Raw genomic sequence first — 14,578 nt, forward strand, 5'->3', positions numbered from 1 at the left:
GTGAGGTCGTCTTTTCCAGAAGGCGCTGTTGCATACAGTTGCCCACGCCACCTGCGCCTAAGCCTAGCAACTTCTACTTCAGTGAGATGGGTCTCCTGGAGCATCACTGTTTGTGCGCCTCTGCACTTTATATAATTAAGGATGCTGTAAAGCTTGGAAGGAGAGCCCATCCCTCTAATGTTCCAAGTCAGGAGTTTAAATTCCTTGGCTTGATTAAGGTTTCTGGCCATGATCCATGGTAACCATCCCCCAGCCCCCACCCAAGTGCCTCCCCTTCTGTGCATACAGTGGATCCCATGATGTAAGACAACAACCCCAACTGTGTAACTCCACATCCAATGAGCAGACTGACAATGGTCAGCTGCCCAAACCTGTAATTAAACATCACTCCGGTCAGATCGCCGCCTCCAACTCCAATGACGGTTCACTCTGAAGGGGGTTTGGAAAAAGTTAAATAACTTTGGAAATGGCGCTCGAGCTGTCCGGTCCCGCATATTATGGGGTGGCTAATCCCCTCCTACTTCGCATTGTGATGCCATCTATGTGCTCAGTCTGCCACTGCTCTGTACCATCCTCCGTGTCTGGCACCATACTGTTAAATAATGTCATCTGCCACACATGGGGTCAGTTTCGGCAGCTCTGAGTCATTTCCCGAGTTGTCATCCTAGTTTGACTAGTGGGCTACTTGCTCCGAAGATGAGTCTCTGTTTTGGACTTTGTCTCTGGGTGACATTAGCCTTGCCACCGCTTGCAGCGCAGCTTCCTTTTCCAGTTGTGTCTGGGAGATGGTAGGCTTCCGCAGAGCCTTCAGTTTCTTTGGGCGGCATTGCCTAACTCTTGCACCTTGTTTCTCCCCCCTTGGGCCCTGCTGTGCTTTGGGCAGGGGTGCACCTTTCCCATATGCGTACAGCCACGCCCATGTTTCCTCCTGCGTGTTACAGCAGTGCATGGTACCGTCCAGGATAATCCGGAGTTTTGCCGGGAACATTAGTGAGTACTGTAGCCCTACCTCCCGAAGGGCTTTCTTGGCTTCTAGAAATGATGCTCTTTGTGCCTGTACTCTGGCGGTAAAGTCTGGGAACATGGATACCTTACTGTTGACTATTATATATTGGCCATGGTTCCTTGATTGCTGCAAGATAGCATCTCTGTCCCTGTAGTGTAAGAGCTTGTTAACCACTGGTCGTTGGGGCCTCCCTGGTGCAGGCGCCAACCGTGGTACTTTGTGCACCCTCTCCAGGGTGAAGAACTGAATTAGCATACCATCCGGCATTTCCTCCCTGAGCCATTTTTCAGGGCACATCAGCATCTCTATACCCTCTGTGTTCTCCGGGATTCCCACTATTCATACGTTATTGCGTCTGTTGCGCCCTTCACCATCTTCAGCTCACCGTTCTAGCACCGCCACTCTTAGGGTAAGGTCATCCATCTTTGCAGCCCCCTGTTTATGTTCCGGCACTTGTTCAGTGATAGAATTTTCAACTTGTTTAACCCGGTCCGGCCCCTTACGATGTTCAGCTTGCAGCAGTCCCAGCCCCACCAATACGTCCCCTAGGTCATGCTGTAGTGCCGTTTTGGTATCCGTGATCACTGCCAGGATCTTATCCAGGTGAAGATGCAGCGATAGGTCTTTATCTTCCGGATCCCCTGTATCGTGCTCACTGTGTAGTGGGGAAGGTTCCCGGGTGCTGGGCAGAGTACTCCCAGTTTTGTTCTTCTGGCGCGGCATTTTGTGTCTTGGTAATCTGGCTTGGGCTCTACCCTAGGCTCAGCTCTCCGCCCGTTGGGCTTGGTGCGGGTTTCCGACCCTGTCTTGGGCCGGGACGCTCTCCGCTGGTGTCGTCCCCAATGTCCGGGACCCTGCTGTGATCTGGGTGCCTGGATGCAAAATGGATGACTGGCAGAGTGCTCCTCAGTTCCCACCACTGTCTTCGCTATCTGGGAGCCTCCAGAGTGGCCGTGTCCCTCGCTCCACGCACCTGGGGAGCGTTTTTGGGGGGTGGCAAAGGCCTCTACATTGCCCCACTAGGAATGGTTGTTTAAGAGTTTCTATGTAAGTGGGGCCCCTGGATCCTACGCTCCGTTTGGCTTCGTGCTCTCTGCTTCTCGATGGTGGAAGCTCTGCTCTGAGATCTCAGTCTTTAGGGGTAGGTGTTCCCCAGCCGTGGTTCCCGTGCCAGGCCTCACTGGGCCTCCTTCAGTTTAACTACGCCCCATTGCCCAATCACACCAGACCAGCAAGTCCCTCTACTCTTTCCTCGTGAGCCTTTACCACCGGAGCATTGGGGCCCCTTGTTCCAGACTGTTTTTGAGCCTTCCTTTCTTTTCTTTTCTCCTATTAATAGGTGGGGTTTTATTTCCCTTCCTGTGCCCTTTTGTGTTCGTTTTTCTGCTCCCCTGCCAGCCGCCACCCTGTCTGCTCTGGGCGCTCCTTTCCCGGCCCGTCTCCTCACCTACTTTGCTCTCAGTGCCCTGGCTCTTCGGTGCTGCATCACGCTGGCCCATGCAGGGCAACCTCCAGGGTCCCCACTCTCCTCTGGTGGCAATGGGCTCGCCCTTCCTGCCTTCCTCATATCCGCACAGGGGCCCCAGGTGCTCACCTCCTCTCCTCTATTCCGTTACCTCAGCCTCCGCACTCAGCCTGATAATGTCCCAGGCAGGCCAGAGGAGTGGTCCGTGTTGCTCGTCTGTGCTCAGCCGCTTTCCGTTGGGATGGCGCTCTCCGCTCCGCAGTACGAGGTCCCAGACAATCTTGAGATCTTGTTGCGTTCGTTGTGCTCTTCTCTCCGCTTTCCACGCCTTCACTGCCCTCACTCGACTGCCATGAAAGTGGCCTCCGTCCAGCTCCGCACCCAGGTCTCTCGGTCGAGGCCTCACTCCCACGGAGGTTTCGACGCCACGGAGCCCACGCCGGCTCGATCGGTGCTCGTTCCTCGGGCTTTACGGTTCTTCAGAGCCCAGACTCCGGTTGTTTCCGACACCGGAGAGTAACCTGACTTTCTACCCTCTGTTTACAGGTCTTAGGGTCGCCCCACTCCGGTTCGAAACAGGTTTACTTCGGGACCATGACGGAGCTTCGCAGTTATGCAGCCACCATCCATGATCACCTTCCTAGCCACGCCCTCCGAGACGACCAGCCATGATTGAGTAATAGTTATCTTCCCGCTACATCAAGTGCTCTACATCAGGAATCACTTACACTGTATGTAAGGTTTGCTATGCTTACAATGGAGATCCCTACATCACATGAGACACTAGGTATTAATAAATATAAATATTTATATATATAAATATATATATAAATATATATATATACATTTATACCAACCCACCGGAAGTCTGTGAACCCCACACAGCACATAGCCTTGGTGACGTTGCCTAGGGTTAGCCTTCTGGCCTTGGGGACTACATCTCCTGGGGACAAAACATACATTTTAAAGGAGGGGGCGTGCAGCCTCTCCTTCAGGCCCCAGGGAACCCATCCCCCAGGGCAGATTTGCAGAAAAAAGAGGAGGGGATGTGCAGTCCCCTCCTCGAGCCTTATTTGGCACCGAGGATCCCATCCCCTGGGGCCGCATGACATTATAAAGGTGAAGGGCGGCCAGCTGGCCCAACCCCCGGGCCTTATTAGGCTCAGGGAACCAATCCCCCGGGCTGTAATTTATTAACAAGGGGTGGGGCTGCGTCCCCACCTTCCTGAACTTATTATGGCTCTCGGGACCCCATTTCCAGGGGCTTGCCCTAACTATAGGTGGGTGACCTGGTGCCCACCCAGAGCAACGACGAAGTACCAAGTTGGGGGCTGAGGAAGGAGGCACAGGGACCCGTAGACCCAGCCGGCAACCACCATAGTCCAGGAGCAGGCACTGCTCCTGCCCGGAGGGAGCAGCTGTTTTTTGCATGCACCCCCAGGGTGGGAGCAATATATTTTCTGATTCCCGCAGGTGTGTGATGCTTAGAAACAGATCACAATCTGCTCCCAGCCTTTCGGCCCGGGGATTTATTAGGCTTGGAGAGGATGGCCGCTTGTTGGACTTGGCCCTTTCTGCAGGGTCATCCGTGAAATTTTTGCCTTCCTCCTTCATTTTTTTTCTGACCTGTTGTTGGCTGTTCTATGACTCTGGACACTTTACTACTGCTGATCAGTGCTAAAGTGCATATGCTCTCCCTATTGTACAATGTATATGTTGGTTGGATTCCATGATTGGCTTATTTGGTTTACTGTCAGACCCCAGTAAAGTGCACCAGGAGTTCCCAGGGCTTGTAAATACAAATGCTGCTGGTGGGCTTGCAGCACTGGTTGTGCCACCCACAGAAGCGGCCTGGTAAAATGTGTCTAATGTCTGCCATTGCAGAACCTGCGTGCAGTCTGGTACTGTCATGCTGACTGGGCAAGTGCACCCACTTGCCAGTCCCTAAACCATTCCTTAACTTCATAATAAGTCACCCCTATGGTAGGCCCAAGGGCAGGGTGCATTGTAAGCATAAGGTAGAACAAGCCCTGATGTGTGTGGCATGTCCTAATAGTGAATTACAGCCATTTTCGTTTCTCACTATTGTAAGGCTACCTGTTCTCCATAGGCCAGAATGGGCTGTTAGAATTGTTACATTGTATGATCCTAACAGACCCAGGGAAAATGGTAGAAATTTGAGTTTAGTATGCCTGAACTCAGAATAATAAAATACTTCTTTTAGTAAAGTTTATTTTAATATCCTGTATTTGCAAATGCTACTTTTAGAAAGTTAGCATTTGCGTGCCTGACTGTTTCAGCCTGCCTCTGCTAGGATGAGTATCTGCTGTCTGGTTTCTGTGAGTGACAGGGCTGGGGGATTCCAGTGGATGGTCTGGGCTGCCAGGTGGTGAATTGAGGGATTACCCCCAGGATAGGTGGGAGGAGTGCCCCTTGACTCTGAATAGGGCTGTGCTCTGCCACCTCAATGCTGGCTCCACCTCCTGCGGAGCGTCTGGTGTCCCTGCCCTGCACCTTGAAAGAAACAGCAAGAGGCTCAACAACAAAGTGCTCCAAAACTGGGTTTAACCAGGCTCAGGCCCCCTGTCCTGGAAAGACAAAAGAAACTGGGTATAAAGGTAAGAGCCCTGCTCCTAAACAGGAGATCCTGCTGGTGAGCCAAGAAGAACCCGCTATCAATGCTGAAGAAGAAACCCCCCAAGGACTTGCTGCTTTTGAAAGCCTGACTAAGCTCAAGAAGGAACTTGCACTCACTGCGATCTCCAAGGGCCTGGAAACGAGCTGGCCCCCTGACCGGAGTTCCAGGAACATTGGACTCCCCCTGCTGCTGGAGCCACGAATACATCGCCGACCTCTCCCCCTGCTGCTGGAGCCGACCCAAGTGCCTCTCCGTAGCGCCGGACTGCCGCTAAGCCGATCTGTGCCTGCCCGCCCGTGTGACCCGTTCTGACGACGAGCCGTGTCCACATTGTGCCGCTGGGCTGCCCACACCCGCTTTGCCCTCCGTAGAAGGCCTCACTGATCTGCCGCCGTATCCCCGCTGGGGGGAGAGACCTGCAAGAGCCGCTTCACCCTCCGTGGAAGGCCCCCCTGATCTGCCGCCGTATCCCCGCTGGGGGAAGAGATCTGCAAGAGCCGCTTCACCTCCGGAAGTCCGCGCAGTACGTCTGAAGCATACTACTCAGCCCCCCCTTGTCTCCGAGGCCGCGCCGCACGAAGGGAGCCGCACTGTACATTGTGTACAGGCCGCCCCGTGCCGCATTGCCACCTCTGGGGAGACCGGACCTCTGCCCCGTGCACCCCGGACCCGAGAGTTGGTTCGTGGCAGAGCCCCGCCTTTGTGTTGGCTGAAATTGACTCCCGTCACGCCCCGCACCGTAGGGACTACGCACACGAGCGCAGCAGTACCTCTTTCGCCCCCTTAAAGGAGAAGAGACACATATTCGCGAGCAGGACGAGTTGGGGGCATTTCAAAACACTGTCCACGAGCTAAAGACCCTGCAAAGGGAAGCCACACACCCCCACGTAAGAGAGGTATTGTGTGCAACAAAATATAATACGTTATTTATGGGCTTGTACCTAAGTTTGCCTAAGAAAGTATATTTTTACATAAAGTTTGCATATTTTGATACAAAGCCCAGCCTGGTGTCCATTTGTGGTGGGTTCACTTGGATTAATAAAAAAAAATATTTATATTCCTATGGAAACGTGGTTCTCACTATATTTACCCATTGGGGGGTGGGGGTGTGTGTGCGTGTATATGTGTATATATATTTATGTATTTATTTATTTAACACGTACGATGGTCGTGAAAATAAATGTGGGCCAATGACATGTAATTTAGAGTAACTGTGCTCTAATAAACACACATTCACATTTATTAATACAGTGCAAAAGTCAAATTCGAGTTTATTGCCACATATTACAGCAACATTGGCAGGGGAGAAACACTTTAGACAATATTTATTGCTTCTCAGATTGAATGTAACAATTACTTTACACAGGGTAACTGTTCTCCTAATAACCATGATATTGCTTGTGTATGATTTTACCTTGCTGCCGTGGCCGGACTTGGAACCAAAAGCAGCCCTAGCAATTTGGTCAGACCATCCCTGGGACGGAGGGGAGCAGGGGGTTGAGTGGGAACAGGTCTGCTTTTGTTACTGAGGGCCGATATTGCAGCACCGCTGCATACCTGGGCCTCAGTAAAAAAAAAACATCCCCCACCCGTCCAGCCTCCTGGGGAAAAGCCCGAAGCCCGGCATGGCCAGTCCAGCCCTGCTTGTTGCATGAATGTAATCGTTTGCATCCTGATTTTAGTTAGACACATTTATTAAAGTGGCAAATAGGATTGTCTTCTCTATCCGCAACCAACGGCATTTTCTTCAGTATTATTAAACTTCTGCCTACCCTGTAAGCCTGAAAATTATGCAAATAGATGCATTCTGTAAAACCTATAGTTTAGATCAACGGGCTTTAGGAACGCCTAAATAAAGGATAATTGTCGACAGGATTAATGCTTGAGCAGACAATTTTCAGCCCTCTAATGGCAAGAATGAGTACATTTTCTTTAGCATCTTCAGATAAAATCTCAGTTGACATTGTTTTATTTATTTGGTGGCTGAATGATAATCTATAATTGAGGTATTCCCCAAGTTCTTTACAACTGAGCAGGGCACCAGAGGGCCACCAGTAGTCAGACCGAACTGATATGTTTCAAACAAAGATACGTCCTCCGGTCTTGTCCGAGTTTAATTGTGGTGCATTGAATGCATTTAGTTTGCTGTGGCAGAAAGACAACCCTTAAATCTTTAAATTGAGTCCTACTCTGTCTGGGGTCTCCATGCAACCTAAGGATATCCTGGGTATCACCAGAATACATCGTACAGTTGTACCCAAAGGATCCGATCCGCTTGCCCAATGGGATAAAATACATATTAAAAAGAGTTGGGCTCAGCGAGGATCCCAATAATATTGGATAGTAGGGGAACTATTTAATGGCAGTAGTTAGTCTCACACCGGCTGTGATTGGAAAGTATCCAGGATAAGTCAAGCTGTCACTTGATAAGGCGAGGCAGCTGTTAGCAATAATAAAATAGGGGCATAAAACTAATGCTACAGTTGCATAGGAGCCTGTTGTTTTGTTGAATATTAGAATGATCTACTGGTCCTTCAATATCAATACAGGATCACTGACAATCTGTGCAGTGGTAAAAGAAAGTCTACAATGAATGGGCACAGACAGCCTACAGTATGCTGGGAGTGGGCAAACCTGGTGTGAGGGAAAGTCAGCTATAAGGCAATAATGACAGGACCAGATGGAAAATTCACAATAGCTATGACTGGACATTTGCAAGCAGCAGAATGTCTAGTACATGAAATTAGCATGACGCATCCAGTATGGCAGCATGTTAAAAGATACATGTGTATAGCTTTAACTGTGATTTGACTTTTGACAAGAAAAATGTAGCTGTGATAGCAAAGGGAAAGAATCCTTGTATTTGAATGGATAATGACTGAGCACAGTTCACAATGAATGGGTAGTCACCCGAAGTTATCTTTAATTGCATAGAAATAGACAATGTTGTCTTTGACTGAGTAGTAATAGTTAAAGTTGTCTTTGATTTGACAGAGACTAAGGGCCATATGTAGGTAGCAACACATTTACCGATTCATAAATACCGAATTTTACCGATTCGGTATTTATGAATCGGTAAATGTGATGTAGGTAATGATTCGGTAAATTTTACCGAATCGGAAAAATTCGGTAAATATGAATCGGTATTTACCGATTCGGTAATGGGGCATACCTTCCCATTGATTCCTATGGGCCTGGAGGCCCATAGGAATCAATGGGAAGCCAGTCACCATTACCGATTCGGTAAATACCAATTCGGTAATGGGGGGAGCATGTACAAGGGTGGCAGGGTGTCACATTGACACCCTGTTGCACCCCTGATACTTGCATGTGTGCACATGTGGCGCACATACATGCCCTAAGGGCATGTATGTCTGCCACATGGCACTCTTACATCTGCAAAATATTGCGTTTTGTAAGGTATTCGTTATTTATCACCAACCTGTATTTGGTGGTAAATAACGAATTCTTAATTCTAATTTGCACTCTTTAGAGTGCTCCCTACATTCAGGATTCGGTATTTACCGATTCGGTATTTTATCGATTCTGTAATTTACCGAATCTGAATTATGCCTCCTACATCCCAAATAGCTAAATACCGGTCGGTAACGGGACATTTACCGAATTTCGGCCGTTACCGACCGGTATTTAGCTACCTACATGAGGCCCTAAGTAGCTAGTTTGATTGAAAGGTTATGTTCTAAAAAATCTCTGATTGATTAGTAATGAAAGAAATCGATGTCTCTGCTCACATAATGGCAGGGTTGTGTTTAATTGCATAATGATAGGGTGCTCTTTGATGAGAGAGTGATCGAAACAGCCATCATTGATTGGATAGTGAGAGACAGCATTCTCTTTCTGAGCATAGTCACATACCTTTGCACTTTAGTCCTTTTTTGTAGATTCCAAGGATCTGCAATGAAACATGAACATGTGAATGGCACATGAGGTTGGGAGTAAGGAGAAAACAAGGTCACTGTCAACAAGGTAGGGTTGTATTAGGGCCAGTGTGACTAATTATGGATCCCTGCCCTAGAAGATGGCACATGCAATACAACAGCAAGTCTCTGAATTCGGCGACAAGTCTGTGAAAGATGCCTTTGGCTGAGATGATGAATCAGAGGACAGTATGATGGGGGCACATATAATGTTTCTCATGATAGGATAATTAGCTTAAGGTTCGAAAGACACGTTTGATGATGGGTTGGCAAGTGGAGATAGGATAAGGTTATGGATAGTTTGATAGTTCAGGCAACTGGAAGTCAAAATAATTAAACAGGATGATCAAAAGAGCAGGACTGGCCATTCTGCCATGTGGACATTTTCAAAGTGAACAGCAGGCCAAGGTAACGCGTTTAGAGCAGGGTGGACTGTCATGAACAAACAATTCCCCTTTGGCCCTATTGTGCTTGCAGTCTCATGCAGTGTTGGGCTTTTTTGGCCAATCGTTTTGCTGGGGGGATTTTGGTTTCCAGTCTGGCTTTGATGTTTGGCATGGAAAGATGTTAGGCTATGATGACGAAATTAAGGTTCAAAGGATGGACAAGATGAATTTTAAGTATGTGTTTGAGTAAATAGATGATATACCAGAGAATATGGTGAAAGGTCTGGGCTTATCATGTTCAGTTTTCTATTTGTAAATGCTTTTTTGTGGAGCACACCAATGCCGATTATGTCTCGTCCATGTTACAGGAGTATTTTTCGAAATGGGATTTGATAACATGTCTCAATTTGGGATGACAAGTTTATGGTTCGGGTCACACGTGTCAGGATAGAATGATTTACATGTAATGGAAGACTGGTCCTATTGGTGGATTATGAGACAATTAAATTAAAGGGAAAGACTAGGGCCATGAGAACCATAGGGTCAGGATGATGAGTTGGGAAACAGTATGACAGGTCTAAGGCCATGGAAATAAACTCAGAGACAGGATTAATCTGGGAATAGAAGGATGGGGCAGGCCACAGAATGCACAGTCCTGGGGCCACAGAATGCACTGTTCTGGGGCCACAGAATGCACTGTCCTGGGGCACGATGACACATCTGAGGCCAGGAAGAGCACCCAGGCTTAGGATGGGAATCATAGCTATACCATGACAGGCCTCTGGATAGGATGACCTGGACAGGGATAACATAATTCATGCTGTAACAGTATGACAGGTTTCTGGAATAGGATTATGAATGTGGTATTAGGAAGTCAGGCAAGGTGTAGGATAGTCTTGCCATAATGGGTATGCAAATATTCAGGGATTAAAAATGATCCCAGGATGGGAAGCTCCGTCTGACAGATTGGTAGAGCAGGATATAGAATGACAAGACTCAAGAATGAGGGTCTGGGGTGGGAAAGACATAAAGATCCAAGGAGTTTCAGGACATCATAGCTTTGTAACATGCCTGTGGATTGGATAAGAGGCCCTGTAATAAGATGACTAGACTGTCATCTTATTACAGTGGCTGGCCCTGGCATAAGATGATAGCCAGAAGATTGCATGTTATCAATAAGGCTAAACTTAGAAATACAGACCTGCGAGTAGGATGGCAAGCATGACATAACATCATATCAACAATTATTCACAAGCTCAACCTTGTGTGAGAAGAGTGTAAGGTGGAGCTTAGGGTCTCTCAGACTCAATGTCATGGAGAAATGTCAAAGTGTGTGGTTAGGTCCTCCTCCAGTTACTCACCAAGTTCTTACACTGCTCGCAGGATGTTGGCCGGAGGTAGGTGGTCTCAGAGAAGTTGTGGATGAAGCCCATCTTGCAGTCTAATACAGAGCTGGCCTTCAGGAAGTAAGATGTCATCTCTTCCTTACTGATCCAGCCATCCCTAAGGGTACCAAGCAGCAGACATCAGTCAGTGGCCAGGAGAACCAAATCAGGAAACATAAAGTGAAGTACACCAAAGAGGACAGGAGTGGGCCACAGGAACAAGTGATGTCCACAATGAAAAGAAATCACCAGCACAGGAAGCCAGAGCATATAGAACTGGCACAACAGAGAGAAAAGTCAGGGGAAGACAGGTGTAAACTGCAATGTTTGTAAAGCAGCCCACAAAGAGTTAAACAGAATATAGTCCACAACAGACAGAGTTGGCCTTGGACAAGGATGTACACTGAAGTTACGGACGGTGGAAATTTAGACCCCCGCAAGAGGATACGGTGGGTGGAGCGCCACACTCACTGATTTTCATCCACGTCCCCAAAGTTGCACAGGTAAGGGAAGTTATTTCTGATGCTCTTGAACTCCTCTTGAGAGATGTGTCCATCGCCATCCACGTCAAAGTTCCTAAAAACAGACTGTTGGAGCAGGAGGGACACACGTTCAGGATCTACGGGGGCATGTGTCCACAATTCATATTTCAGCATTCCAATTAACAAAGAAGAGCCTCCTTGACGCTAATGGCCCTCCGAGTGCCCAGGTTCACCAGCAGATCTCAACATGTGCCGTGTTCTGCCCTCTGATAACCATTCTTTCCCTTGTGCGTTCTGAAAGATAATTTCTTACGCTTAAGTGGTCTGAAGACACACATCTTTAACTCAAACTGTGAGCTGAACATCTCGAAATAGAGGAGGACAAAGCTCTGGTTCAAAGAAACTCCACTGTCGACAGCCCCATTTACACATCGGCCAGACAGAAGCCCAATAACAACCTCACTACCTGCAAGTTCTCCACCTAATAACCAGATGCTGAGGCCTCCTATATTTAAAACTATTCAATGAAACGTTCTACTTGCTATTTTCAATAAATGCCCTCAATTTGTGCTGAAAGACATCTCAAGTATTCACAAAGTACACAATGAACCACTTTCAGTCCTTAAGTAGTGTAGTGGACTTGGATGCCTCCCTTGTATCTTGCCATTCCCTTTTCAAAGAGCTCCCAGGCAGCAGAGTGTGCCATGCTGCATTTGACAAAACATCAAATTAATAAGCAGCAATTCATTTGTAAAAGTAAAATGTGAATGTGGGCAGCACACCTACGAGAGACGCAGACAAATGCCTTGACCTATCCAAGGTTACACAATGTAGAGCCAAGACTCAAGGACTTATTATGACAGCTCCAAGCTTCACCATTAGACTCTTTACCATGGATGACACCTCAGTGACAAAGCTTGCACCTTACCTCAACCATCTTTTCTATGTGTTTGATGACAAGGGCCTGGTCAGGCTTGGGCTTCACTGCTGAGGTCCACTCGTCAAGGCCAGCTGGCCGGGCAGGCATCACTGAAGTGGGACTGGAGGGCTGCAGGAGACCAAGAGACAGACGACAGGGATGAAAAGAATCTCACAAACAACCCATACCACTAAACCATTTCTCCTAGGTAACCCATGTTCTCAGGTTTGGCATGCCAATAAAGTATTTTTGATTGCACTGCTTTGGGCTGAAAAGCTAAGCTCTCCCACCATTATGTCAAGATCTTGTTAATCAGACAGCACAAGTCTGAAAATCAGTCTTACAGCAACACCAGAAATCGTGGAGAAATTGTGGCCTGCAGCCTGCAACAGACAGAATATTTCGCCAAAAGAAGCCCCAGTCTTTGTGGGGTAAAAGCATCAACGGTCTTACCAGAGCAGCCAGCTGGGAAGTCTAGGGTGCAGTCTAGAGCACTGACATCCCCTGCAGGCCACACAAAGCTTTGCACGTGCTAGAATCACTCCTCTGACAGCTTGAGTGGAGCTCCTAATTAAACTTTGATGCCACTGCCCTCCCAAAGGCAATCACTTAGGGAAATGAGTCCCAAAGCCAAAATCTCTCCCTCCAACAACCTTTTCAATTAAAGCCACAAATAAATGTGTCTATTAGAAGCATGTTCCATGAGAGATCTGACTGTACGCTGTGAAGGGGAGGGGTGGTAGTTTGTTGACTCCAAAGAGATCTCTCGTCTGGTGTAGTACCGCTCTAAAAACACAACACGATTTCGAAAGGCCAGGCCCTGATTTCTCTCGGTGTCATACCTCATCCCTGTCCTGGTCTTCTGCTTCCTTTCCTCTTACCATTGCATTCATCTACCTATACTCTTCTTCTGCCTCCCTGCTTCCTGTTGTGCTGACTTGACATACAAGAATGGCTGCTCAAAAGATACATCTGCTCCGTCCAGAGAGTCAAGCGTTTTGGGGGAAACTACTCTATTGTACCTTCCCTTACTGTCTCCTGGTCACTCTTTACAGGTCTTTCCATCTTTCATGTCCTCTCTTAACATCCAGTATTGTGGGGGTTAGTGAAGGATGGCAAAGAAGAGAATATAGACAATCAATTTAACATTGCATGCCTATCCCGTACCCGAATCCACCAACCTCCCTATGCTCTTCTGCATTAAGCGCCTTTCCTCTAAATAACCCTTTCAGCTTCTCATCACATCTACGGCACAGAGTCTGGTCCCAAGAGTAGGCAAGGGCCCCCTCACCGTGGACGTCTTGCGTGGCTCGCGCTGCAAGGAGAGCTGGTAGATCTCTTCCTCAGTCCGGTACTGATCCAAAGATACCTGTAAAGATGTAGACACAACAATCACGCTGACACTGTTGTCCATCCCTATCAGGCCTGGAGATTCTATTATGTAAGGCTCCACATTCCAGTCGGTCAGCGGTCTCTTATTGCAGAACACTCTCGGTAACAAGCACCACCCACAGTGGCATGGCAATAGTAACATGGACCCTAATGGAAATAAGTAGCCTCCCGCCCCCGTGCTAGTCCAATGCCCCAACCCCTCAGCGAACCCCACTCCTCTACGTCCCTGGGTGAAATCCAAATATTTTGAAAAAAGGGAGCCAAATGTTTATTTAGCAGATTAATACTCTAAAGAAATTGCCAAAAAGTCATAGAAATTATAGGCAGTCTTACAGGGGAAGTCATAGTATATTTTAATACTTCAGGCCCTTCAAGCAACCCAGATTTACACCAGGATAGTTTGAGGCAAGAGGAATCCTTTTAAGAAAATATGTTTTAAAAATAGGAGCACAGTATGTATTATACAGTACTATGTCGAAATAAATTGTCTAACAAGCATAGGTTTTACAAGCTGTCTGCATAATACGAGCATGTAATTTTGTATAGTCTATAATAATGTTATATTCATGTATAAAAGATTCATTACATCTATCTCCAGTTTCATTTTTTTACTTCTCTTACCCTTTCAATGAAAGTGAGGATGCCTATATCATAACCCAGAATCTACCTAAAAGATGTGAGTGGAAAAGACTGAAAATTAAACAGAACTCACAGTCTAAGGCACTGGAGGTTTAAGTCATCTTTCGAATTTACGGATTTTACAGGCTCAGTCAGAACTCTGTTTAGCACCTTAAAAAGACCAATAGCAGATAAGCCCTTAGATTCGATTTTAATATCAGCAGAGCTATTTTGGAACTACATTATTTTTGTATCAAATTATCAGCTTGTCATTTTCTGTCAATACACTCAATCTGTCCCCACATTTTTTTTCCTTTTAAGCAAATAACTAAATTTGTCAACTTAAAAT

General features: G+C 47.3%; 1 protein-coding gene across 10 annotated transcripts in view; it reads right to left on the bottom strand.

The window, feature by feature from the left end:
* RASGRP2 (RAS guanyl releasing protein 2) overlaps window positions 1-14,578 on the bottom strand; it is a 595,380-nt gene that overhangs the window by 51,339 nt on the left and 529,463 nt on the right. For all 10 annotated transcript variants that reach the window (XM_085625475.1, XM_085625474.1, XM_085625477.1 and 7 more), the window contains 5 exons: window positions 13,511-13,588; window positions 12,229-12,348; window positions 11,290-11,405; window positions 10,795-10,936; window positions 8,986-9,022 (listed from right to left, as the gene is read on the bottom strand). In XM_085625475.1, the coding sequence (XP_085481601.1) occupies window positions 8,986-9,022; window positions 10,795-10,936; window positions 11,290-11,405; window positions 12,229-12,348; window positions 13,511-13,588 (493 nt within the window). The remainder of the gene's footprint in view (window positions 1-8,985; window positions 9,023-10,794; window positions 10,937-11,289; window positions 11,406-12,228; window positions 12,349-13,510; window positions 13,589-14,578) is intronic.

The sequence above is a fragment of the Triturus cristatus genome, chromosome 9 (genome assembly GCF_964204655.1).
Source record: "Triturus cristatus chromosome 9, aTriCri1.1, whole genome shotgun sequence".
Taxonomy (NCBI): domain Eukaryota; kingdom Metazoa; phylum Chordata; class Amphibia; order Caudata; family Salamandridae; genus Triturus; species Triturus cristatus.